Here is a 23,402-nt window from a genome sequence, read left to right as displayed (position 1 = left end):
TTGTTACTCCTCCCACTTTCAGAAATTTTCTTTCTTACTTTTCTTTAATAAAGCTATGTTCTCACTCCTAAAAAAATTTTTTTTTCTTTTTCTTTATCTGGAGAGAGATGGTTCTGTAGTTAAGAAAACTTGTTATCCCAGGGGAGCGGGGTTTGGTTTACAGCATTCACTACTGTCTGCAACTCGAGTTCCAGGGGATCTGACACCCTCCTCTGACTTTCACGGACGCCAGGCACACACGTGATGCACATACATACACCCTGTCAACATACCCATACATACATTATAACATGAATAAATCTAAAAATTAAGAACAAAATATGGGGGCTGGAGAGATGGCTCAGCGGTTAAGAGCAGTGACTGCTCTTTCAGAGGACTCGGGGTTCAAGTTCAGCACCCACATGGCGGCTCACAACTGTGTGTAACTCCAGTTCCAGGGGATCTGTCCCCCAAACACGGGCAGACAGGCAGACATGCAGGCAAAACACGAATGCACGTTAAAAAAAAACAAACAAAAAGAAGAAGAAAGAACAAAATGTGAACGGGACATGGCATCTAGGTACTGGAATGGCAGACACCGAACCTGATGGAGGTGTGCCCGAAATCATGGCGTATTAAAGCAATTTGTTGTTGCATTAAAATCACTGGCTAGGCAGAGAGCAAACGAGTTTCATCCAGTCTTTCCAACTTAAAAGCTCGCGAGCTCGCACAGCAGCAGTTCCATGTAACTAAGCCTGCTTCAACGAGATTGCTTTCGATCCTGTGTAGGGCTGAAAGGGTTAGTACGGGATGACTCGATTCTAGAGGTGACAGCGTAGCGCACGGACACAAGCCAATGCAGCCACTTTTCTTCATTCTCATCAAGTTTGGCTGCTGCAGAACGCCGTAGACTCATTACGTTCCGTACGGCGGCGTCTCCGAGGCTTTTCGCAACGTTTGAACCCAACCACTTGCCGTACGGACGCTACTGGTCCATCCCAAGTGGGCGGGACAGTGACGTTTTTGCGCGCGTCCTTGGACCCGACGTCCACTGCGGCAGCACGCTGGCACGCTGAGGGGGCGGGGCCACTCAGTGGCTTTATATAGCCCGCGCGCCCGCCGGGCCGACCTCTATCGGCGGCGTGTGACGGCGAGATGGTACGTGTGGCGGTGCGGGCTGTCTCCCTGGTTCTGGGCCACGGTCTCCGCGACCCATCGGCGCCATCGCGGCCTGACCAACACTGGGAAGCCGCTCAGGAGCCCAAGGCACATGGCGCGGGCCGCGACGGGGCCTAGACCTCTCTATAGAGGACGCGTGCGGAGCACCGGCCCGGGCCTCGGGGCGAGGCCACGGCCTGGGCGGCCGCCTAAAGGCCCCTCTGCTTTAAAACTGGTTATTTTTTGGTTTTGACGCCAGTTTTATGTTAGTTGAGCATTGGGGTAGCCTGCTAGAGGCCGCGGTCTTTGGATTGCATTGACTAAGAAGGTAGCCATTGTGCGGGGCATGGACGAATTTCCGTTTTGGAATGTGCTTCCGCGAAAGGAAAGAGGGTCTCCGGAGTTCCCAGAAGCCACAAATGATGAACCTTCTGACGGGCGGACAGAAACTCTGTGCTGATTGTCATGTTCTGATTTGGCGTTGGGAATTCTAGAGGCCTACCTGTAGAAGGCTGGCGCTCGGAGCGCCATGTGGCCATTTAGCAGTGAGTCATCAATGCTCGAACGTAAACCAGCTCGTTTAGGAATTTTTAATAGTTTTGTACTGATCGCATGGCAGTGTTCAAAGTTAACGTTAGCAAAGGCCCTGTTGAGGCCTACTATCTGAGATTACTTAGAAGTGGCATACTCTTGGTATAATGGGTTGATCCAAGCAGTTGTAATGTTTGATTTTCTCCTCCAGTCTCACAGGAAATTCTCTGCTCCCAGGCATGGGTCCTTGGGCTTCTTGCCTCGGAAGCGCAGCAGCCGGCATCGTGGGAAAGTGAAGAGCTTCCCCAAGGATGACCCTTCCAAGCCTGTACATCTCACAGCCTTTCTAGGCTACAAGGCTGGCATGACCCATATCGTCCGGGAAGTTGACAGACCAGGATCCAGTATGTAGAGTGCTTCCTTGTCCCAACTTGGGTCTGGGTATACTTTCATTCAGGAATGGTTGGTACTGGAGTAAATTTGCAAAGCCTCAGCAGATGTTCCACCTTGGGTGGTTTATGCTTTTGAGTCTGAAACAGGTGACTTAGATGACAGTGTGCCCACTTGATGGTGTAATGTCCTAGGCAGATAATGTGACCCAGTGTAAAATCCTGTGGGGATGGAGTTAAAGTTGGTCTTTCCCACCCACGTGGATGCCTGAGGATTAAAACTTAGTCCTCAGAATGGAGTGCTGCATCCTTAGCTTTAAGAGTTTTTTCAAGTCTGAGATAAAGCATGTGACATTTTGCCAATACTTCCTGAATGCTGGGATCAAAGGTGATAGTCACTACCAGGCTTAATGTCTGTTCTAGCGGCAAGCAGGCAGAATGAGAAGTGTAGCGTAGGTATTGTGAAACACCTGGGAACTTAGGCCTCAACTGTAGTAAAGAGCTCCCTTTGCAGAGCCTGGAGATGTGAGGAGCAGTCCTGGAAGGCCAAAGAGGGCCAACTAATTGGATGACAGGCAGAAAGCCTCTGTGGGTCCGTGGAAAAGCATTTGAACGTGTTGGTAGTTGTCTGCCCACTGATGTACGTTTTCCTTCACAGAGGTGAATAAGAAAGAAGTTGTAGAAGCTGTCACCATTGTGGAAACACCACCCATGGTAGTTGTGGGCATTGTGGGATATGTTGAAACCCCACGAGGCCTCCGGACCTTCAAGACAGTATTTGCTGAGCACATCAGTGATGAGTGTAAAAGGCGTTTCTACAAGAACTGGTAAGGAGGGGACAAGCCAAGGAACTAGAATTAGGATTCTCCCCCCCCCTTTCAAGGCAGGGTTTCTCTGTAGCCTTTGATGTCCTGTAACTGTGGACAAGGCTGGCCATCTGCCTCCTAAGTCCTGAGATTAAAGGCATATGCCACCACTTGGCTTGTACTGGGTTTCTTAGTGCGAGTACATTGATCAGAGGGTTCTGGAGATAGTCTTTTTTTTTTTCTTAAGCTAAAATCTGACTCCATTAATCCTCATGGGTGGTTGGAGTTAGTGTTTTGATACTGAAATGGCAGATGGAGCTAGAAAATAATTAATAGACAAGCTTCATTCGTTGAGTTTGTCCTTTATGTTGGAGATTGAACGGGAGCGTGGACTGTACCAGACAAGTCCCTCGCCTCTGGCCTGTGTTCCTGGGTCCCTGATATCATTACTGAGATGTTCCCCCAGGTAGAGAAAGGGAGATTCTGGTGCCCTGGAGCAAGAATTGTGTTCTTTATGTGTATGGCTTACATTAACCTGTGGACCTCTGCTCAGCTCCGCTCGGCTCTGCCCGATGAGCTCCATCCAGGCTCCGCTTGCCGGTGGAAAAGGCTCCTTAGAAGCCGGCAATGAGCCCCATGCCCACATGGTGCCAGTCTGCCTTCCTCTCACCCCTTGCAAGGGTGATGAAGGCCTGCACCGGGCCCCTCCCCCAACTCTGCTCTGCTCCTGAAGGCACAAGTCTAAGAAGAAGGCCTTTACCAAATACTGTAAGAAATGGCAGGATGACATGGGCAAGAAACAGCTGGAGAAGGACTTCAACAGCATGAAGAAGTACTGCCAGGTCATCCGCATCATTGCCCACACTCAGGTGAGCACCCCTGTGACCTAGGAGTGAGGGAGGCTTTATTGGCTCCTGTTCACTTTGTCATTCCACAGGAATTTGGGGGCATTAGGACATTCAGGTGTCTTAAAACAAAATTCCTTAAAGAGCAGACAGGCCAGTAAGCAGCTTACTTGCAGCTTCAGCTTGCCTCTTGGCCAGGGGTGGTGTGCGCTAATGGTGTCTCTGACCAGCAGAGGGCACTGTGGCACCTTACTCCATCTAGGCTTTCTATGATCAGCTCACCCACCCATCAATGCTTAAACTGATGGCAGTCTATAGTAGCAAGGTGCTGGCACTGTCCTGTAGTGGCATGGGTATTTAATTGAAGATTTCAGTTTGTTAACCTAATAGACTTCTAGTCTTGCTTTATCCTTTGCTTACCTGGTACTCATATTGATATATTGAAATGATGGTGTGAGCCTGGGTTCATGTATTTCGTTTTCTAAACAGACAGCTCATTAGATGGGTCACAGGAACCATTATAAAAACTTCCTGTCTCAGGAAGCCAATCACTATAATAAGATTGCTGACAAGTTGATCTGAGCTTTCTCCACTTCTTCCTAGATGCGTCTGCTTCCTCTGCGCCAGAAGAAGGCACACTTGATGGAGATCCAGGTGAATGGGGGCACTGTAGCCGAGAAGCTGGACTGGGCCCGGGAGAGGCTGGAGCAGCAGGTTCCTGTGAACCAGGTGTTTGGACAGGATGAGATGATTGATGTCATCGGGGTGACAAAAGGCAAAGGCTACAAAGGTAAGCTTTGGTAGTGGTTTGTGATGCTGTGGGTGAGGCATGGGAGCTTGACCTGGCTATTCTGTGATGAGGCCTTGGAATGTGCTGGACACAGCACCTGAGTAACACTGCGGAAGCACTTCCTGTTGCCTTCCTTCTGAGAACAGCATCCCTGGTCAGCATGATTGAGGTTCTAGGGATTGGGGTTAAACTGCCTTGAAATCAAAGACATGGCAACCTCTGGCCTCTACTTATGTGTAACATGCAGACAGAGTTGCTGCAGATGCAAATACTTGAGGCCAAGTACTGTTAGGCAGACACCCATCCAGTCTGATTTGAAATATGGGATAGTATTCAGCTCATCTTAATTCACCCATTGTGTAATAAATAGGTAATTCAAGTTGTTTTGTCACAAGTACCTCAAGATAAATTCTAGTTGGGTACTAGCAGGGAATGGAGAGAGTTGTGTCTGGACCCTTGTAACAGTGACATGTTCTGTCCAGGGGTGACCAGTCGTTGGCACACAAAGAAACTGCCCCGCAAGACCCATCGAGGTTTGCGCAAGGTTGCCTGTATTGGAGCCTGGCACCCTGCCCGTGTGGCCTTCTCTGTGGCTCGAGCTGGACAGAAAGGCTACCATCATCGAACAGAGATTAACAAGAAGGTAAGGCTGACTGGGATCTTGCAGGTGGGAGGCTCTCAGTCCTGTAGGACAGTCACTGTTGAGAACCCACATCTCCCAACCCTTTCCCAGGGAATTTTTAAAACGTTCATTTTATAAGCAGTATTTCTGCTTATTAGATGAATAATCGCTGCATGACATAGGCTGCCTTGGAAGTTTTTTTTAATCTGACTCATGTGGCCCAAGATGGTTGACTAGTTGAAGAGGACTTTGGGCCTTTGACTTTCCTGAGTCTTCCTTCTGAGTGTTGAGACTAAAGCTTGTGTCTAGCAGTAGCAGTATTTTTGATCAGGTCCATGTACCTGGAGAACACATCTGTAGACACACTTCCAGACTCTGGGTACCAGGCTGGTTGCTGATCCACCTACCCTTGGTCCTTCGGACTGTCTTATTTACTGATGTTGTGTTTGTCAGATTTACAAGATTGGTCAAGGCTACCTCATCAAGGATGGTAAGCTGATCAAGAACAATGCATCTACCGACTACGACCTGTCTGACAAGAGCATCAACCCTCTGGTGAGTGCTGGCTTCTGTGGGATGGCACTCGGGGGCTGTGCTTGTGCTGGTGAGGAGTGGGTTCCATCCAGCCCAGCTGTTCTGTGATGAGGCTCTGGAATGTGCGCTGGGCACAGCGCCCGAGTGAGACTGAGGAACTATTCCCTGTTGCCTTCCTTCTGAGAACAGCTTTGCTGACCATGGTTGTCTAATGCAACCAACTGGCCGCATTCTTAATTTCACCAATAACTTGGATTCTCTAGGGCGGTTTTGTCCATTACGGTGAGGTGACCAATGACTTCGTCATGCTCAAAGGCTGTGTGGTGGGAACCAAGAAGCGAGTGCTCACTCTGCGCAAGGTGAGACTAACAAGGTCCTGGCCTGTCCCGGGGTGAAGTCTGCATAGCTTACCTGAGTTGTGCTGTTCTTTCTGCCTCACAGCAGTGTGGCACTTTGGACTGTCAGTCACTGACTTTTTCCTTTTGGCCCCACAGTCCTTGCTGGTGCAGACCAAACGACGTGCTCTGGAGAAGATTGACCTGAAGTTCATTGACACCACCTCCAAGTTTGGCCATGGACGTTTCCAGACCATGGAGGAGAAGAAAGCATTTATGGTAAGGACCTACCTACATGTCCCGTTTTGTCTTGGCTGTTTGTTTGCCTCCTTGGCTGTGTGAAGGATAGTGGAGACTGAGTCCTGCTCTTTTGTCTTCCACAGGGACCACTCAAGAAAGACCGCATTGCCAAGGAGGAAGGTGCCTAATGCCAGAAGCACTTTGCGCAGCTGGTGGGGTCTCAATAAAAGTTTTTCCAGTGACATTGGTTCCTCACTTTTTTCTGTAGGGCCATGGTCAGCCATTCATTGATAGGGGCATTCAATACTGACACTAAGTGGTGAGGGCCCTAGTGCCTCAGCAACACTTAGACTGTTAAAAATGGTTGGCTTAATGCCTGAGCGACTGAGGGGCAATATAGTCTTGTGTCTTCTGGGTCTGGAAGGTCTGTTTACAGAGCTTGGGTGAAACTGGGCTTGACAAGTGGAGTTAGGACTTGTCTTTCCTTTGGCAGCACTGATTGATAGGACTTCTGGCCCGATTATGCATGTTTGGGGTGATACACATGGTAGCTTCCAGTTGGAGCTTGACTGGTGCATGCTTGTCTGTGATCTTGGCATTGAGGAGGCTGAGGCAGGAGGATCATGGGCCTATCTGGACTAGACAGATTTTGTCTTAAACCAAGGGCTGGACAGATGGCTCAGAGGTTAAAAGCACTGACTATTCTTCCAGAGGTCCTGAGTTCAATTCCCAGCAACCACATAGTGGTGACAACCATCTGCAATGAGATGTGGTGCCCTCTTCTGTATATATAATCTTTAAAAAAGAAACCAAGCCGGGCAGTATCTAAAAACAAAAAATTTAAAAACTAAACTTTTGAGGCAAGATTGCCCAGCTCTTTAATCCCAGCACTTGGGAGGCATTTCTGAAAGCAGCCTGATCTACATGAAAAATTCTAGGACCACCAACCAGGACTATACTGTCTCAAGAGGTCACCTCACCTATGGTGGCAGGGCATTGCAGGGGTGGAGGTAGTGAATTATAAGGCCACGCCCCCAAGGGCGGTTAACTTTCTCCAAGTTCAGGCTCCTGCACGTCCACCTTGAGGCCTTTGGTCTCGGGACCAGGTACCTAATCATCCTGGCCCACAACTGGAGAATAAGGCCCTGTAAAACCCAGCTGACCTGGGATTAGTGGGCAGAAGTGTCAGGAATGCTTTAGTCTCTTCTATAGGCCTAATACATTACTAAGAGCAGGGCCCAAACAGGTCCACGCAGAAGCTGTTGTGGTTCAGTGGTCACTTGGGGCTGTCTGGCAATTGATCTTGTACTTATGTCCTGGGCCACCAGGGGGTGGGTGCAGCACATGGCGAACAGCCCAACTCCACTGCTATCTAGTTGGCCCGGGCACATTCTAGTAAGATCTCTGATCTTGTTTGGGTCTACAGAGCGAGATCCTGGACAACACCAAAGCTATACAGGGAAATCCTGTCTCGAAAAAACCAAAAGAAAAAAGAAATCCATTATTAGTCTCTCTACCCCAGGCTTGGTCTCTTTGGAAGCTATTTGCAAGGACTGGAGAGACATGTACCTTGAAGCTACTTCTCTAAGGAACTTGTTTACCTCTTGAAGGCAGATGGGAAATGCAGAGAAAACAGGCCACTGGCTGCCCAATGGTGGGGCTTCTCAGGCTTGAGGAAAGGATGCCTCAGGTGAAGCTCTGTGGTATGGGCACTCAGGCAGAGAAATAGAAGGTGCAGAGAGGCTCTAGGCCTGAGACTTCTGGGCTCTGGTCCCAGCTCCTGAGAGAGGAGAGCTGTGCCTAGTTCCCTGTAGATTCCTGCTCTCTCTAGGACACAGGTTGACACACAGTAGGTGCTCAGTAACTGGAGTATTGCATCTGTACCTGGATGGGAGTCCCAGCATTTCTGCAGGCTCCTGGGATGGGGCCTGGGTCATTGCCTCTCCCCACCCATCTCCCATGACTGTCTCGTTCCTGTCACGCTTTCCTCTCACCAGAACCCAGACAGGCCTCATTGGAATCCTGTGGTGGGCAAAACAAGGAGTCGCATTCCAATCCTGAAAAAGAATACCTGCTGGGAATTTCTGAGCAAGTGGGAACAGGGAGGTAGTGGCAGGAGCCGCCATTGCCTTAAAAGGCATGACAAAGCCATGTCTTTACCAGTTACTAGGGATGGCCCAAGGGGGCAGAGGGATGGCCAGCTGGCTGCCACCTCCCTCAGAGTGCTCTAGCCTGGACCCTGGGGACAGTCTTGCTGGGGTGGGATGGGTCCCCAGGCTGTCTCCTTTCCCCAGTACTAGGCAACCTCATATCTGCCAGCTCTCAGCACGCAGCTACTTGTCTGAGGTGCTTGTGGCCCCCTACCTGCCCTGCCCTCTCCTGAAGACCTGACTGCCTCTCTACATCGGAGGCCTGGTCTTTGGTCTAGCCCCCGGACAGCTTCCAAGAGCCTGGTCGCTTCTTTTTCCCTGCCTGGCCCTGAGATCTTAAGAACATTTTTTTTTAAAGATTTGTTTATCTTATGTATATGAGTATCTTATCTGTATGTATGATTTTATGCCAGAAGAGGGCATCAGATCCCACTATAGACTGTTGTGAGCCACCACGTGGGTGCTGGGAATTGAACTCAGGACCTCTGGAAGAGCAGCCAGGACTCTTAACTGCAGAGCCATCTCTCCAGCCCCATCTTCAGAATCTTTAGGGCCACTCCTTGAAGTGGGATCTTTTACCACCTCACCGTGCAGATGCAAAGCTGAGGCCAGGATGGAGTAAGTAGCATGATTAAGGGTGACCAGCTGTGGGGTGGCCCTGCTGGGACCCAGATCTGTCAGGAGCAGCTGCAGAGACCAGACTGGCTACTGAGTACCTACTGTGCATCCCGCCTCCTGCTGACTCAGAGCCACCTCCTTCAGCCCCTAGAGCTGTTGTTCCCATTTCACAGATGGAGAAGTGAGGTCATAGCTGCTTCTGAGCTTCTTTGGGTCACACATACATCACTAGGTGATCCCAACAGCCTACAGAAGGAAACTGAGGCAGAATGAGGCTAACCATTCCTTGGTGATACTCCCAGGAGCAGGGGAGCCCGAGGCAGATCCTGGCTGCCTTAGGAAGCTAAGCTCTGGACCACTGTGTCCACTGCCCACAACAAGTAGGGCCAGCAAGGCTCCATGAGGGATGGAGGGATGTGAGGATGCAGTCCCTTGAATCGCTCTGTCCTTTCCCCTCCCCATGGGCTCTGATTTCTTCACAAATGGGGTGACATGGTGCTCACCCCAATTGTAAGCACAGAAGAATCAGACACCACAGTGGGTGCCTGGATGGCTATGGTGGCTTCAGGTCACTGGCTTCATGTGACTATGGAGAAGTGGCCTCCTCCCTCTCCCGCCTTGAGCTCTGCTCAGTCTGGCAGTCGAAGGCTGAGGGAAGGTACTAAAGATAGTGGAAGCAGCCACTTCCCCATCACCACAGCCGCCACAGTGGCCAGTTGACCCCTCCAGCAGGCTGCCCGGCCAGTGCCCAGCCTGGGGCATAGCACAGGGTACTAGGTGACAGCGGCTGACTTGTGCTTCTGCAGAATCCTTGCCCTGTCATTCCTGGCGGTCCAAGCAGAGGGACAGCAGTGCCCGTGCGCACACAATGTGCACCTTGACACTCATACCCCCCACCTTTCTCCACACCAGTGCAGCAGGACTAAGGCTTGTTAACCAACCAAGCCAGTCACCGGTTCATTCATGGTAGACCTAAGCCCTTCTTCTGGAGAGCTACGGTCTCCCAGCTCACCACTGACCTCAACTTTAGGTCTTGCACTGGGGACTCCCAGAGGCCCAAGCCATCTGAAGTACAGAGCAGGTTAGGCAGGTGCTGTTTCTTTTCCTTTCTTTTCTTTTTTTTTTTTTTTTTTTTTTTTTTTTTTCGAGACAGGGTTTCTGTAGCTTTGGAGCCTGTCCTGGACGCTCTGTAGCCCAGGCTGGCCTCGAACTCACAGAGATCCGCCTGCCTCTGCCTCCCGAGTGCTGGATTTACAGGCCTGTGCCACCACCGCCCGGATCTTTCTTGTTCTTCAAGACGGGTTTCTCTGTGTAGCCCTGGCTGTCCTGGAACTTGCTCTGTAGACCGGGCTAGCCTTGAACTCAGAGATCCACCTGCCTTTACCTGCCCAGTGAAGGGGTAGGTGCTGTTTCTAGAAGTCAAGGTTTGAGGCACAGAGCAAGGAGTTGGAGTGGGGGTCAGACCCAGAGTTGGGGGCCTCTTCCCTATAAGCACGTCATTACCCATTCCTTCCCAGGCAAGGCCTTCTGACTGAAGGGCCTACCATGGTTCACACCTTTCATATGTCAATGCCGGTTATGAAGCACCTACTATGTGTTGGCCTCACAGCAACCTCCTTGGCCCCATTCTGTGTCTCTAAATATTGGCCAGATGTCTGGACAGTCTTACAAGAAGATGACTTAGTTCTTTTGTCCAGACTGTAGAAGTGGGGCTGTGAGAGGCAAGCTGATGCGGGGGTGGGGGTGGGGGATGGGACGGGGGGACGCAGGGAACAGCTCTCCTCGACCTTATACCCCAAATGTTTTTATTTTTAGATGTGGTTACCCAAGTTGGCTTGGAGCTCACTTTGTAGCCTACACTAACCTGGAATCCTGATCCTTCTGCCTCAGCCTTCCAAGTGCTAGGGAATTCCAGGCATGCATCAGCATGTCCCGTTCCAACCCAGAGCTTTTGATCTGATTCACAAAACTAGAGGCAGCACTCCGCATCTTAGGCAGGGCCAGCCCAGGCCTTAAACACGGCAAAATAAAATTCATGGAACCAGTCCTGTGCAGTCACCTCTGACTGAGAACTACCTTCCAGTCCTCCCTGGACCATGTTCTGTGAGGTCACAGCAGCCTGAAGCTGGGCTAGTGCCCTCTGCTGCTTGTCCTGGTGTCCAGACCGGCCTCCACCTGTAGGCTGGGCTGTCTCAGAGCAGTTTGTGCAGGGCCTGGCACATAGTAGGTACTCCGGAGCAGAGGGCCAAATGAAGTGCCTACTGTGTGTTTAAGTTCACCAGCCTGGGTGAGCAGGGTTTTTTTTTTGTTTTTGTTTTTTACTTTTGGTTTGTTTGAGACAGTCTTGTTTAGCCCAAGCCAGCCTCGAACTCCTTACGTAGCTAAGGATGACCTAGAACTAACTTCTGATCCTTTGCTACAAGCAGAGAACCAACTACTGCCGGTTGTCCTCTGACTTTCTAATGCACATTGTGGTACGTCCCCTCCTACCTCAAACATACACACACACACACAGTAATAATAATAATAACAACAACAACCTGACAACAGGCAGAGAGCCAGGGGTGGGAACTAGGAGCCACCATCTCCCTGCCCGGATCCAGGTTCTGTATCTCAGTCCACACAGAGCCCTAACTCATCAAACTAGGATGAGCGGGGCGAAGAGGACTCCTCCATACTTGGCTTATGGCTCATACAGTCCCATCTACTCTTCTTATCTGGGGAAGCAGATGCTAAGGGAACCCCTCATTTCACAGCAGAGAGCCAGGCTGAGTGAGTACCAGTCTCCCCCAGGCTCCTTCACCCGGAGAGAGAAGCAGGTGGTCCTGTTTCCTTGTGTGGATGCTTTTCCCGTTTCCACACTGGGAAGGGGGCTCACCCTGCTGACACCTCAGTGGCCCCTCCTCCCGAAACCTGCTTGAACACCCACAGCTCCAGAGTCCCCATGGGCTTTGCTTTCTAGGCCCCTTCACTCCGAGTTCTGTCTGTCCCTGTGTCTCTGCATTTGCTGCTGTCGGCTCTGGGTTCGAGCCACACACCATCTCCTGGAGTCAGGGCTGGCTGCCCTATTGTTCTCGTGAACTTCCAAAATCTGTTGGAAGACCAGTAGACTGAGGCATGCATAAAGAGGCTGAAAAATGAATGACACGATACTGTCCCTGCCCTAAGCGGTGAGCACAGATCACTGTGCCTCGGGGCCGCCGTCCCTATAGGGCAGGACCCTGTGTTTTGGTCCCCATGATCCAAGCTTCCAGAGAAGTGGGGGGTAGAAAAGGAAGCCATCGAGAGTGCGTGTGGGAAGGGGGAAAAGGCCCAGCCACCGTGACTTCCTTAAAGCAAAATTAGGAAAAGATGAAGTGAAAATGGCTTTGGGCAGCAGAGTGTTCTTTGTAACCCAGCCCGGGGGTGGGGGTGGGGGTGGGGGTGGGCTGTGTCTCAGGGTGTCTGTGTGACTTGGGTGGGGTGTGCTTCTGGAAGAATGGGCTTCTGGGCCTTGGAGATGAGGGTTAGACGAAGGCCCTCTAGCCCGGATGCCCTGAGACTCCAGGGGTCGTGGGGTATGTTTCTTCTGTCCTTCCTCCCCCTGAAAGGTCCCATTCCCAGCTCTGGTACCTCCTGTGTGACCCTGAGCAAGGGACTGAACCCCTGGACCTTGGTCTCCCGCCCAGTCTAAGACCCAGCCAAGCCTTGTTCCAGATGACTCCTGGACTCAGTGACCAGGCAGAAGCAGACATGCCGTCAATGCCGTGCATGGAGCCCAGGGCTCCAGAGGGTCACTAGGCAAGGCTCCAGGAGGGCCACGGGAAAGGCTCTGGGGAAAGCTGGTCAGTGAGGAAGGAGAGCCGGACCACGGGGGGAGGCAGAGGACTCTGGGGAGAGACTAGCTCTGGCCTAGTGGTTCTTGGGTGTGAGCAGCCGCAGGAGGGAGCTTGGACTTCATCCCGGGGTAGCAGGGAGCCGGAAGTGGAAAAGGGGTCTGGAAAGGGTGAGGCTCGAGGGCTTCCTAGAGGACTTGGACGTGAGCCTTCGCAGGGACAGGAGGAGAACGGTAGCTTGAGTCTTGTGGTGTCCTACTGTCAACCTCCATACCTGAAAGGTGGTCACGGGATCAGGCCAACCTCAGCTACCTAACCAGCTTGAGTCTAACCTGGGCTACATGAGACCCTGCCTCAGAATAAGGTGGGAGGTAACTAACAAGACAAACAAGAAACAACCCTTAAGCAAAAACCAATTGTAAAGAGAAGCATGCTGGTACGCTTTGGGCAAACTACTACCCTCTCTGGTCTTAATTTCCACCTGGCCTGCCAGGTGCTTACTCGATCTGTTTTTTGGTTTTGTTTTGTTTTGCTTTTTGTAACTTTTTTTTTTTTTTTGGTTTTTCGAGACAGGGTTTCTCTGCGTAGCTTTGCACCTTTCCTGGAGCTCACTTGGTAGCCCAGGCTGGCCTCGAACACACAGAGATCCGCCCGGCTCTGCCTCCCGAGTGCTGGGATTAAAGGCGTGCGCCACCACTGCCCGGCTTTCTTTTTTAATATTTTTTTAAAGATTTATTTATTTATTATGTATACAGCATGTATGACTGCAAGCCAGAAGAGGGCACCAGATCTCATTACAGATGGTTGTGAGCCACCATGTGGTTGCTGGGAATTGAACTCAGGACCTCTGGAAGAACAGTCAGTGCTCTTAACCTCTGAGCCATCTCTCTAGCCCTCTTTTTTAATATTTTAAAAAGATTTATTTTCTTTCTTTCCTTCCTTCAATCCCTTTCTCCCTTCCTCCCTTCCTCCCTCCCTCCCTCCTTCCCTTCCGAGATAGGGTTTCTCTGTGTAGCCCTGGCTGTCTGGAACTCACTTTGAAGACCCGGTTGTTCTTAAACTCAGAGATTCACCTGCCTCTGGCTCCTGAGTGTTGGGATTAAAGTGGAGGGCTGCCAGGTGGTGATGGCGCACGCCTTTAATCCCAGCACTTGGGAGGCAGAGCCAGGGGGATCTCTGTGAGTCCAGCCTGGTCTATAGAGCAAGGTCCAGGACAGGCACCAAAACTACACAGAGAAACCCTGTCTCAAAAAGAAAAAAACAAAAACAAAAAAAAGGTGAGCGCCACCACGCCCGGCTCATGATTTTTTTCTTTTAATATTTATTTATTTTTATGGGTATGGTGTTTTGCCTGCGTGTATGTTAACCATAGAGGTGCCTGGTTCCTAAGGAAACCAGAAGAAGGAACTGGATTCCCTCAAACTGGAGTTACAGATGGTTATGAACCTCCATGTGTGGGTGCTGGGAATTGAACCTGGGTCCTACTGAAGGACAATCAGTGCTCTTAACCATCTCTCTAGCCCCTCTCACAGTTTTAACTCTGTATCTGCTAGGGATAGCAATAACTGGAGTCTTCCAGAGGATGAGTCAGATTCTGAATTTAGCCAGAGGCCCTGCCTGCTTACCTGCCTGACTGTCTGCCTCAGTTTCCCCTCTGCACCAGGCTAGGGTGAGGTAGGGAGGATAATAATGGTGGATTGTCAGAAACCATACAGCCTCAGGGGCCAGATGCCAGGGATTGTTTTCCACTCCTAGGAGGGTGGACCTCCCCCTGCCAGGAGAAAATTCCAAACTCGGCAGGGAAAGATCTTGCCACCCCCGGTGACCACACACCCTCCCGCCAACCCCTTGGCATCTGCACGATCCTTCTCTCCTGCCTGTCTCCTGCCTTGTGGAGGAGCCTCTCAGGTGGGGAGGAGAGGCCTCCAGCATCCTGGGTTTGCTCACAAGGGCCCCGTCTCTTTCCTGTCCCATCCTGTTTGCAGCCCAGGCTCAGGGTACCGGTCTAAAGTTCCCAACCAGCACCTGTTCTGTCTTGCTGCAGCTCGCTAGTCTGGATGGCTGGAAGGTCGGGGGGGCTCCTGAGTGGAGCACAGGGATTATGACTGGGAGATTTCAGCTTCGAAGAGTCGTGCTCCGCAAATCCCCAGTCCCCACCAGATTTTCCATGGTTCTAATCTTTGTCTGTAAGGCTCTGAGCTTCTAGACTTGGCCAAAGGGTCAAGAAGAGAAGCGACGCCAGGCTTCGGAGAGTGGAGTCTCGACAGTCTTGGAGATAGAGTGGGAAATGGTCCAGCACTCCATGGTCCTGGTGTTTCCTGGTTGGAAGAACTTGGGTTAGAATTCCTGCAAAGGCGTTGTGGTTCCGGGGCCACGCTGCAGGTGGGGAGGGACGGTGCTGGCAGGCCAGGTGCACTGGTGTGGGCGTTGGCAGCAGCTTGGATGCTGACAGCTGGGCAGGGGCTGTTGTCTGAGCCCATCACCCCTGGCCCTGACCCAGGGAGGGGCGTGACAAGGACCAGGGGCCCAGAGACCAGAAGGGAACCTTTTACTTGCTTAGCCCTGTATTTTCTCACTTGGGACCTTACTCCTCCTTTCTTTCTCAATTTTGTTTTTCTTTTTGGTTTTTCGAGACAGGGTTTCTCTGTGTAGCTTTGTGCCTTTCCTGGAACTTGCTTTGTAGACCAGGTTGGCCTCGAACTCACAGAGATCTGCCTGGTTCTGCCTCCCAAGTGCTGGGATCAAAGGTGTGCGCCACCACCACCCAGCCCTTTCTTAATTTTTAAAAAATATTATTTTTAGCCGGGTGGTGGTACTGCACAGGTTTAGACCCAGCACTCGGGAGGCAGAGGGAGGCGGATCTTTGTGAGTTTGAGGTCAGCCTGGGCTACAGAGTGAGTTCCAGGACAGCCAGGACTACACAGAGAAATCCTGTCTCAAAAAACTAAAAATAAATAAAATAATAATTTATTTATTATTTTTATTTATGAGTGCTTGTCTGCATGTCTGTATATGCAGTTTGTGCGTGACTGGTGCTTGAGAAGGCCGGAAGTGGGCATCAGATATCCTGGGACTAGAGTTACAGATGATTGTGGGCTACCATGTGGATGCTGGGAACTGTACCTGGATCTTCTGGGAAAGCAACCAGTGCCCTTAACCTCTGAGCCATCTCTCCAGCTCTTCCCCTCACCCCCATCCTCCCCCCTCAAGACAGGGTTTCCTCTGTGTAGCCCTGGCTGCCCTGGAACTTGCTCTGTAGACCAGGCTGGCCTCGAACTCAGAGATCTGCCTGCCGATGCCTCTCAAGTGCAGGAATTAAAGGCGTGTGTTCACCACCGCCCCACTTGGTTTTGTTTTGTTTGAGATAGGGTCTCACTATGTAGTCCTGACTGTCTTGAAATTCAATATGTAGAGCAGGCTGGTTTTGAACTTATAGAGATCCACCTTGCCTTCCACATGCTGGGATTAAAAGTTTGCACCTGAGCCGGGCGGTGGTGGCGCACACCTTTGATCCCAGCACTCGGGAGGCAGAGCCAGGAGGATCTCTGTGAGTTCAAGGCCAGCCTGGGCTACAGAGTGAGTTCTAGTAAAGGCGCAAAGCTACACAGAGAAACCCTGTCTCGAAAAACCAAAAAAAAAAAAAAAAAAAAAAAAAAGTTTGTACCTGGATCCTTCTTGCCACGCATTGTACAATGGCAGAGCATGCTGGAACCCTTTTGGAGACACTTCTGAGTAAGTGGGGGCTGAGCCCCAGCCAGTGGTGGGGTCATCCTTGTCCCACTGAGGCAATGCAACAGGGACTTTCTCCCGTCAGTCAGGAGTCTTCCTATGGGTCTCATGTTAATCAGCCCTTTTGGGGGTTGCTCTTTTCCTGGCTGTTGGTGTCTGATTACAGAGTGGCACCCACATCTTGTCTGCTTCTCATTGGGGTTGTCATTGCCTACCTCTGCTACACTCTATACTTGCCGGTCTTCTCTACCCCCCCCCAACCTCCCCAGTGCCCCCCTGCTCTGGGGGAGCACCCATACATCTTGGCCCCACTTGGTGGGCTCTGCGCAGGGCTGTGGGAGCTGGAATTTGGAGCATCTCCTGGCAGAGGCCCTACTGTTGCATCCTGCCAGCCTGCTGGGGCACCTCCGCTGACTCCGGGCCAGGAATTCCTCTTGATTGCTCCCCACAAACCCTGGGGCAAGAGGTTGCTGTGAGAAGGGCTAGGCAGAGGCTGGCAGTGGGGATGGGCGCAGGGAAGAGGAAACTATGTCCTGGAGATACTTGGCAGGTGGGTTGGAGAGACGGGTTCTGGCCTTGTCCCCTCACCCTTACCTCCTAGTTCACCATTACAGGCCTTCCTTGGGCACACATGACCAAAGCGTGAGTCCTCTGTACCTTTCCATGGAGTCCATGACATACCCATTCCACACATTATTGAACATCTACATTCTGGGCCTGCCCTGGATGCTGGGATGTAAGCCTGAGAGACAGAGAGAACCCCTGTCCACATAGGGTCACCTTCCATGGTGAGAGCACCCTGTGTTGTGGAAAAAAGCACTTAATGGGAAGACATAGCCAGGGGGTGCTGGAGTGGAGAGTGGACAGGAGGACCTGCTTCATGAGGGGATGAGAGCAGAGGGTCTCCTGGAGGAGATGCCTTGCCTAGGAAATGAAAGATGGGGTTGGGAAGGAGACACATGTGGCTGGACCAGTCCCAGAGAAAGCATAGAACCCGAGACTGGGAGGAAGACAGAGAGCCAGGCAGGATCCAATTTTTAGTTGCTTTGTGTGTGTGTGTGTGTGTGTGTGTGTGTGTGTGTGTGTGTGTGTGTTTTGTTTTTTATTTTATGTGTACGAGTATTTTGCCCTGAGTTTATATCACGTGCATGCCGGTGCCAGCAGACACCAGAAGAGGGTGCTAGATCCTCTAGAAATGGCATTGTAGATGGCTGTGACCCACCACGTGGGTGCTAGAAATCACACACAGATCCTCTGTCAGTGCTCTTAACCATGAGCCATCGCTCCAGGCCCATCTTTTAAGTTTAGGAGAATTTGGGGGCTACTTGGTGGAGGATGGGCTGGGAGGAGATAGGGAGGGGAACAGGGTATAGGTGACAAAGGAAGAGATGGACCCAGGAGAGACAGTGGTGGCCACTTCTAGAGGTCTCTGGAGAGAGAGGGGGAGACAGAGAGAGAGAGAGAGAGACAGAGACAGAGAGACAGAGAGAGAGAGAGAGAGAGAGAGAGAGAGAGAGAGAGAGAGAGAGAGCCAGAGCCCTGCACTTAGCTTGGGTGTGGGCAGAACTGTGTGGGGCGGGGGGTGGGGGGGGTGGGGGGTGGGGGTCAGGAACCTGGGTTTATAGCATTTGCCATGTGCTGTGACACAAATACAGCATGGCATAGCTCAGTGTAGTTCCCCCACTGTAATCCCAGCACACAGGAAGTGGAGGCAAGAGGCATAAGAGTTCAAGGCCAGTCCTGGGCTACATGAGACCTAGTTGGCGGGGGGGGGGAATCTAAAATAAGCCAAGCGTGGTGGCGCACACCTTTAGTCCCAGTACTCTGGAGGCAGAGGCAGGAAGATCTCTGTTGGAAGCTACATAGCAAATAGACCCAGCCAAGGCAAGACTTTGTCTTAAAAGATAAAAACCTAAACGTAGGTGTGGAAGTACGCACCTGTACTATTTATGTACTCATTTATTTTGGTTTCTCAATACAAGGTTTCTCTGTGCTTTCCTGGCTGTCCTGGATCTCTCTCTGTAGACCAGGCTGACCTCAAACTCAGAGAGATCCCCCTGCCTCTGCCTCCCGAGTGCTGGGATTAAAGGCATGTGCCATCCCCGCCCGGCTTATTTCTTTTCTTTTTCACTACCGATGTGTTTGCAGACACACACTTGGCCCTGCCTCTGCTTGCTCAGTCATCCAGCCGTGGATGTGACGTCAACGATGGGGAGACAGTGACTTCAGGTGGGGTTTCCCCTGCCCCAGGTTCCTCTGAGCGCTTCTTCCTGGGCACCTTCAGGGGTTATTCCCCTTTCTGCCCATTTCACTGTATGTTGTATGGGGCTGGAAACTGTGGCCCGGGCCCTTCTCAAGCAGACCTGGAGCACCTAGAGAGCAAGGAGGACAGGAGTCTCCAGGGCAGACATGGACTCTGGCCTCACACCTGGCCAGCTGTGTGGCCTTGGACAAGTCACTTTCGCTCTCTGGTTCATCCCAAGAGGGCGTTCTGTGCTCCTCCTAGTGAGAGGAGGCAGGACCCCGGAACCAGAGTCCATGGCTCTGGAGCTTGAAGCAACAAGTGATTTTTGTAAACATTGTGGATAAGCCAAGGATGACTGGACTTTCATGGCTTTAAATGACACCCAAGTGACATGGACCAGTTTTTTCAGATAAGTGGAGTTAGAAAGAGAGTCACCAAGCTGAGCCTTTAATCCCAGCATTTGGGAGGCAGAGGCAGGCAGATCTCTGTGAGTTCAAGGCCAGCCTAGGCTACAGAGTGAGTTCTAGGAAAGGCTCCAAAGCTACACAGAGAAACCCTGTCTCAAAAAACAAACAAACAAAAACAAAAAGAAAGAAAGAGCATCATCAGCTGTGATTCTTCTCATCCCTCCTTATGTCACCCATTAAGAGAATAAAAATCCAGGCTGCACACATACCTGTCAGAGATGGCAGTTGACAGACCCGAGCCCAGGATGCACATGATGAGGACAGGAGCTGGGGGACATTGGTGTTGGGATGGGTGCCCGATGCTAGGAAGACGTGGGTGTTGGAAAAGGTGCTAGGGAGGAGTACTAGGTGGGGGAGGGAAGTGAGTGCTGGGGTAGGTGATGGGTGCTGTCTGCTCCTAGGCGCTGCACATGCATTGGGTACTCAGTGGGCCCTGCTTGTGGGGCGGTTCTGGGCAGCTGCCAAGTGCTGGAGGCTGCAGAGTTGCTATTTTACAAGGTAGTCCAGTCTGATTAGTTTTTTTGTTTTGTTTTGTTTTTTTCAATTTTTCGAGACAGGGGTTCTCTGTGTAGCCCTGGCTGTCCTGGAATTCACTCTGTAGACCAGGCTGGCCTCGAACTCACAGAGATCTGCCTGCCTCTGCCTCCCGAGTGCTGGGATTAAAGGCGTGCGCCACCACCACCCGGCCGGCTCTGATTAGTTTTAAAGGAAGTGAGAAGAGCTGAGACTATCTACTAGAAGGGTATCCAGGGCGGGAACTGCAAATTCGTGGACTCTTGGAACATAGGCAGACATATTGGCTAGGCCATGATGAGTGCTAATCAGGCATGAAAACATAATGACACTAGAAGGGTAGGGGGCTTGACAGCTTGTGCTGAGTGGCCTTTGCCACCTGTGGAGTGCTTATCTGACCCCATTTCCCCGGTCCCTAACGCGGGGCAACACTGCCTGTTCCCAGGTGTCACCGATCCTAAGTGGAACTGTGTCTGCCCCCTGGCCAGGCTTGGCACCCGGTAACGGGTGGATAACTAACTAAGCATGCCTGTCCTGGCCGGCTTGGCAAGCCTGCCCCGCCTGCCTCGGTGTGTCAAGCACTTCCAGCCAGGCTTGATTGGATCCACTTTCCTCTCCGACTGTTCTCAGGACCTTCCAGCCCTGCATTGTTCCCCGCAGGAGGTGGAAAGAGCGTGGGCTGGGGATTCACGCTGTTGACCTGGGCTCGATCTCAGCGGCTTCCTTGCTGGGTGGCCTTGGCAAGGGCTCCCCTCCCTGAGTCACACTCCTGGTCTGTAAAACAGAGGTATGCACACGTGGGCTGGGTAGTGGGGTCGCCAGTGGCCTGGCCGGTGAGGCAAGAGGAACAGGGAGCCAGCCTAAGCTGGCAGGAGGTCACACCCAGCTGGGAGGGAGGTGGGAGAAGCCATGAATGGCGGGGGCAGTGTCTAGGGTTTCTGGCAGTCTTGAGTTGCCTGCTGCAGACCACTTAACTTCTCTGACCTTTGCTTGGTTCCCAGACAAACGGCACCACTTGTCTTTTGGGGTCGGGGAACGAAGAAGAGATGGATGTTTGGACTTGTGGGGCCCCACCTGGGAATGGGAGGATGTGGGGAGGTGTCGGAGACCAGAGGCAGCGGCAGCTCAAAGTGTCTGGGGCAGACAATGGGCACTGTGTGCGGGGCACGGGTGGGGCACTAGGGGGGCAGAGTGACACCCTGGCAGGAATGTGCCAGGCTTGTCTGGGAATGCCAGCACATTGCTCCCCCTGCCTGGCTGGCTTCCCTGTGGTGGGCTCCCTCCCCTGGCAGCCCAAGCACTCGGAACACTGTGGGTCAAGGGTCAGAGTCTGGACCAGCAGAAGGGAACGTGAAGACGGGGAGAGTAGGGCAGGCCTTCCAAGGTCCTCCCAGGCCTAAGCCATTTCTCTGCATCTGGGAAGAATAACTCGGAGAGGCATCAGGTAGGGTGTGCTGCCGCCGCCTGACTGGGGCACATCAGCCAAGGTCTCGCCTCTCTCTGGGACTCAGTTTACCACCTGTGCACATGTCCTCTGATCACTCTGTGGAGTCCTCTGGTAGCTGGACCACCTCCTCAGTCCATCTCCCGCCTCCCTGTGGAGCGGTAACTTTGCCTGCCATGATCCCCACGTGTCCTCCCAGGGCTCGCCCAAGGAGTGAGAACATGCTCCCGGAAGGCATTTTCCTCTTCTTGAGGTGAGGCCTGCTTCCAGCTCCCTCCCTACAGGCCCCCACAGGGCCGGGGGGGTGGGGGGTGGGGTCCCACGGCAGACGGGTGGGCAGAGAGGGCCTCTCTCCTGGCTTCTCTGTCCTGTAGTTCTCTGGTGGCCTTCTTCCCTTCTCTGGCCCCCTCAGCCCCTTCCTAAGCTTTCTTCCCGCGGAGGCTCGCATGTGATTGCCACCTGGACGTGATGTCTGCACTTGCTTGTTCTTCCCCAACCACCAGGCTAGACCGTTCTCATTCCTGTCACTATAGAAGGGGAAACTGAGGCACAGGGACGCGATGGGAGCTCCAGGTCCGACAGCCGGAGGTGCTGGGATTTGAGCCCTTGTCCTTGGTACTCCTGTGCCTGGATCTTGGTCCTGATGCCACAGTTGGTAAAGCGTAGACAGCTCAGCAGGTAACACAAGGGACCGGCCCCTGCCCGGTCCACGCCCTGGTCAGGGCCTCCATCTGTTGTCTAAGGAATTTCCTTTCCTCTTCTCTGCAGGGCAGCTGGATAAAGGGGATGGGTAACCTGAGCCTGTTTGCTTAAGGCCACAGTTTGGGGTCAGGGAGTTCAGCCAGGGCCTGGAGCCTCTGGGACAGTCCCTGTCTACACCAGTGGGGGTGTCCCTCTTACTGTCAGGGGAGCAGACACTGCCCTTCCCGGGATTCCCCAGCCAGTGAGTCCAGAGATTGTCTCATGAGCCCCCAAGGTGGCCCAGGCTGCTGGATGACTTCATGGGTCTTTCCCACACCTGAGTCACTACAGCTCACAGACCGATCCCATGGTACCTTTGGAGAAATGGGAGTTGACCAGCCTGAGGGTGGGGTGGGGGTGATGTGCTGGGCAGGTCTGGGCTCTGCTGAATAGAACAGGGGAGACAGAAGGAAGCTGGGGGGTGTCCCAGCTGGTGTAGCCTAGGGAGAGCCTGTCTCTCTCTGGGCCTTAGGTCATCTGTGGTTCCCCTTCTCCACCTCTCTGCCTCCTAGATTCCCCAACGAGGGCCTGTGGCTACAATAACAGAGAACATGCCTGTCTGTCTCCTCTTGGCCCCACAGCCTTATGGGTTGGGCCTAGGTGAGAAAGTTGACTCACTCTTCCCACCTGGGGAAAGGGCTGCTTTATCTTGGCCAGGGCTTGGAACTGAACTTGACTGCTAGTCTCAGAAGAGAGTTGCCAGAAAGTGGAGTCGGGGGACTGTCACCGAGTACCTAAGTGTCAGGTTCCTGACATCTCCTCAGTAGACGTCTTCAATCCTTATCCCAAATTCTCAAAGCCCGATTTTCCAGAGGGCCCCAGGTGGATTCACAGCACCCACGTGGAGGCTCACAACTACCTGTAACTTCGGTTCCAGGGGATCTGACGCCCTCTTCTGGCCTCCAAGGGTGCTGCACCCACATGGTGAAAAGACATACATTCAGGCAAAGTACATAAAATTAAGTCTTTAAATTCTCAAAGTGTAGGCCGGGCAGTGGTGGCGCATGCCGTTAATCCCAGCACTCGGGAGGCAGAGCCAGGCGGATCTCGGTGAGTTCGAGGCCAGCCTGGGCTACCAAGTGAGTTCCAGGAAAAGGCACAAAGCTACACAGAGAAACCCTGTCTCGAAAAACCAAAAAAAAAAAAAAAAAAAAAAAAAAAAAAAAAAAAAAAAAAAAAAAAAAAAAAGAAAAAGAAAAAAGAAAAAAATTCTCAAAGTGTAAATGCACATAGTAAAAAATGCCTTTTAGACACGTAAAAATAGCTTAGTCAGGAATCCCACTATCCCCAAGGCTGCACCTGATAACCAGAACTCACTCAAGATGACCAGACACAGTCCAAGAGCCCCATGATGCTCACTGGACAGGATACATAAGCAGAGACCAAGAGTGTGGCTCTGCTCTGCACATCTGGAGAGATGCTACCTTGATCTAGATGCCCTGCAGCTGGAC

At 52.1% G+C, this 23,402-nt stretch overlaps 1 protein-coding gene and 4 non-coding genes across 5 annotated transcripts; all 5 read left to right on the top strand.

Moving 5' to 3' along the window:
* The first annotated feature begins 1,040 nt into the window (after window positions 1-1,040).
* Rpl3 (ribosomal protein L3) lies at window positions 1,041-6,471 on the top strand. Its single transcript, XM_028871173.2, has 10 exons — window positions 1,041-1,137; window positions 1,880-2,072; window positions 2,716-2,884; window positions 3,597-3,732; window positions 4,312-4,498; window positions 4,981-5,141; window positions 5,574-5,675; window positions 5,918-6,013; window positions 6,149-6,268; window positions 6,373-6,471. Exons 1-10 carry the CDS (start codon window positions 1,135-1,137, stop codon window positions 6,415-6,417), a joined length of 1,212 nt encoding a protein of 403 aa, XP_028727006.1. The 5' UTR covers window positions 1,041-1,134; the 3' UTR covers window positions 6,418-6,471.
* LOC114694396 lies at window positions 1,552-1,615 on the top strand. The gene has a single exon (XR_003734694.1). It is a non-coding gene; the product is annotated as a small nucleolar RNA SNORD43 (small nucleolar RNA).
* Window positions 3,542-3,596, top strand: LOC114694400. The gene has a single exon (XR_003734698.1). It is a non-coding gene; the product is annotated as a small nucleolar RNA U82P (small nucleolar RNA).
* On the top strand, window positions 4,554-4,645 carry LOC114694399. The gene has a single exon (XR_003734697.1). It is a non-coding gene; the product is annotated as a small nucleolar RNA U83B (small nucleolar RNA).
* On the top strand, window positions 5,751-5,844 carry LOC114694398. The gene has a single exon (XR_003734696.1). It is a non-coding gene; the product is annotated as a small nucleolar RNA U83B (small nucleolar RNA).
* Window positions 6,472-23,402: the final 16,931 nt, after the last annotated feature.

Source organism: Peromyscus leucopus, chromosome 20 (assembly GCF_004664715.2).
Source record: "Peromyscus leucopus breed LL Stock chromosome 20, UCI_PerLeu_2.1, whole genome shotgun sequence".
NCBI lineage: Eukaryota > Metazoa > Chordata > Mammalia > Rodentia > Cricetidae > Peromyscus > Peromyscus leucopus.
The sequence above is the reverse complement of the archived record's forward strand: the minus strand, read 5'-3'. Positions and strand labels throughout refer to the sequence as shown.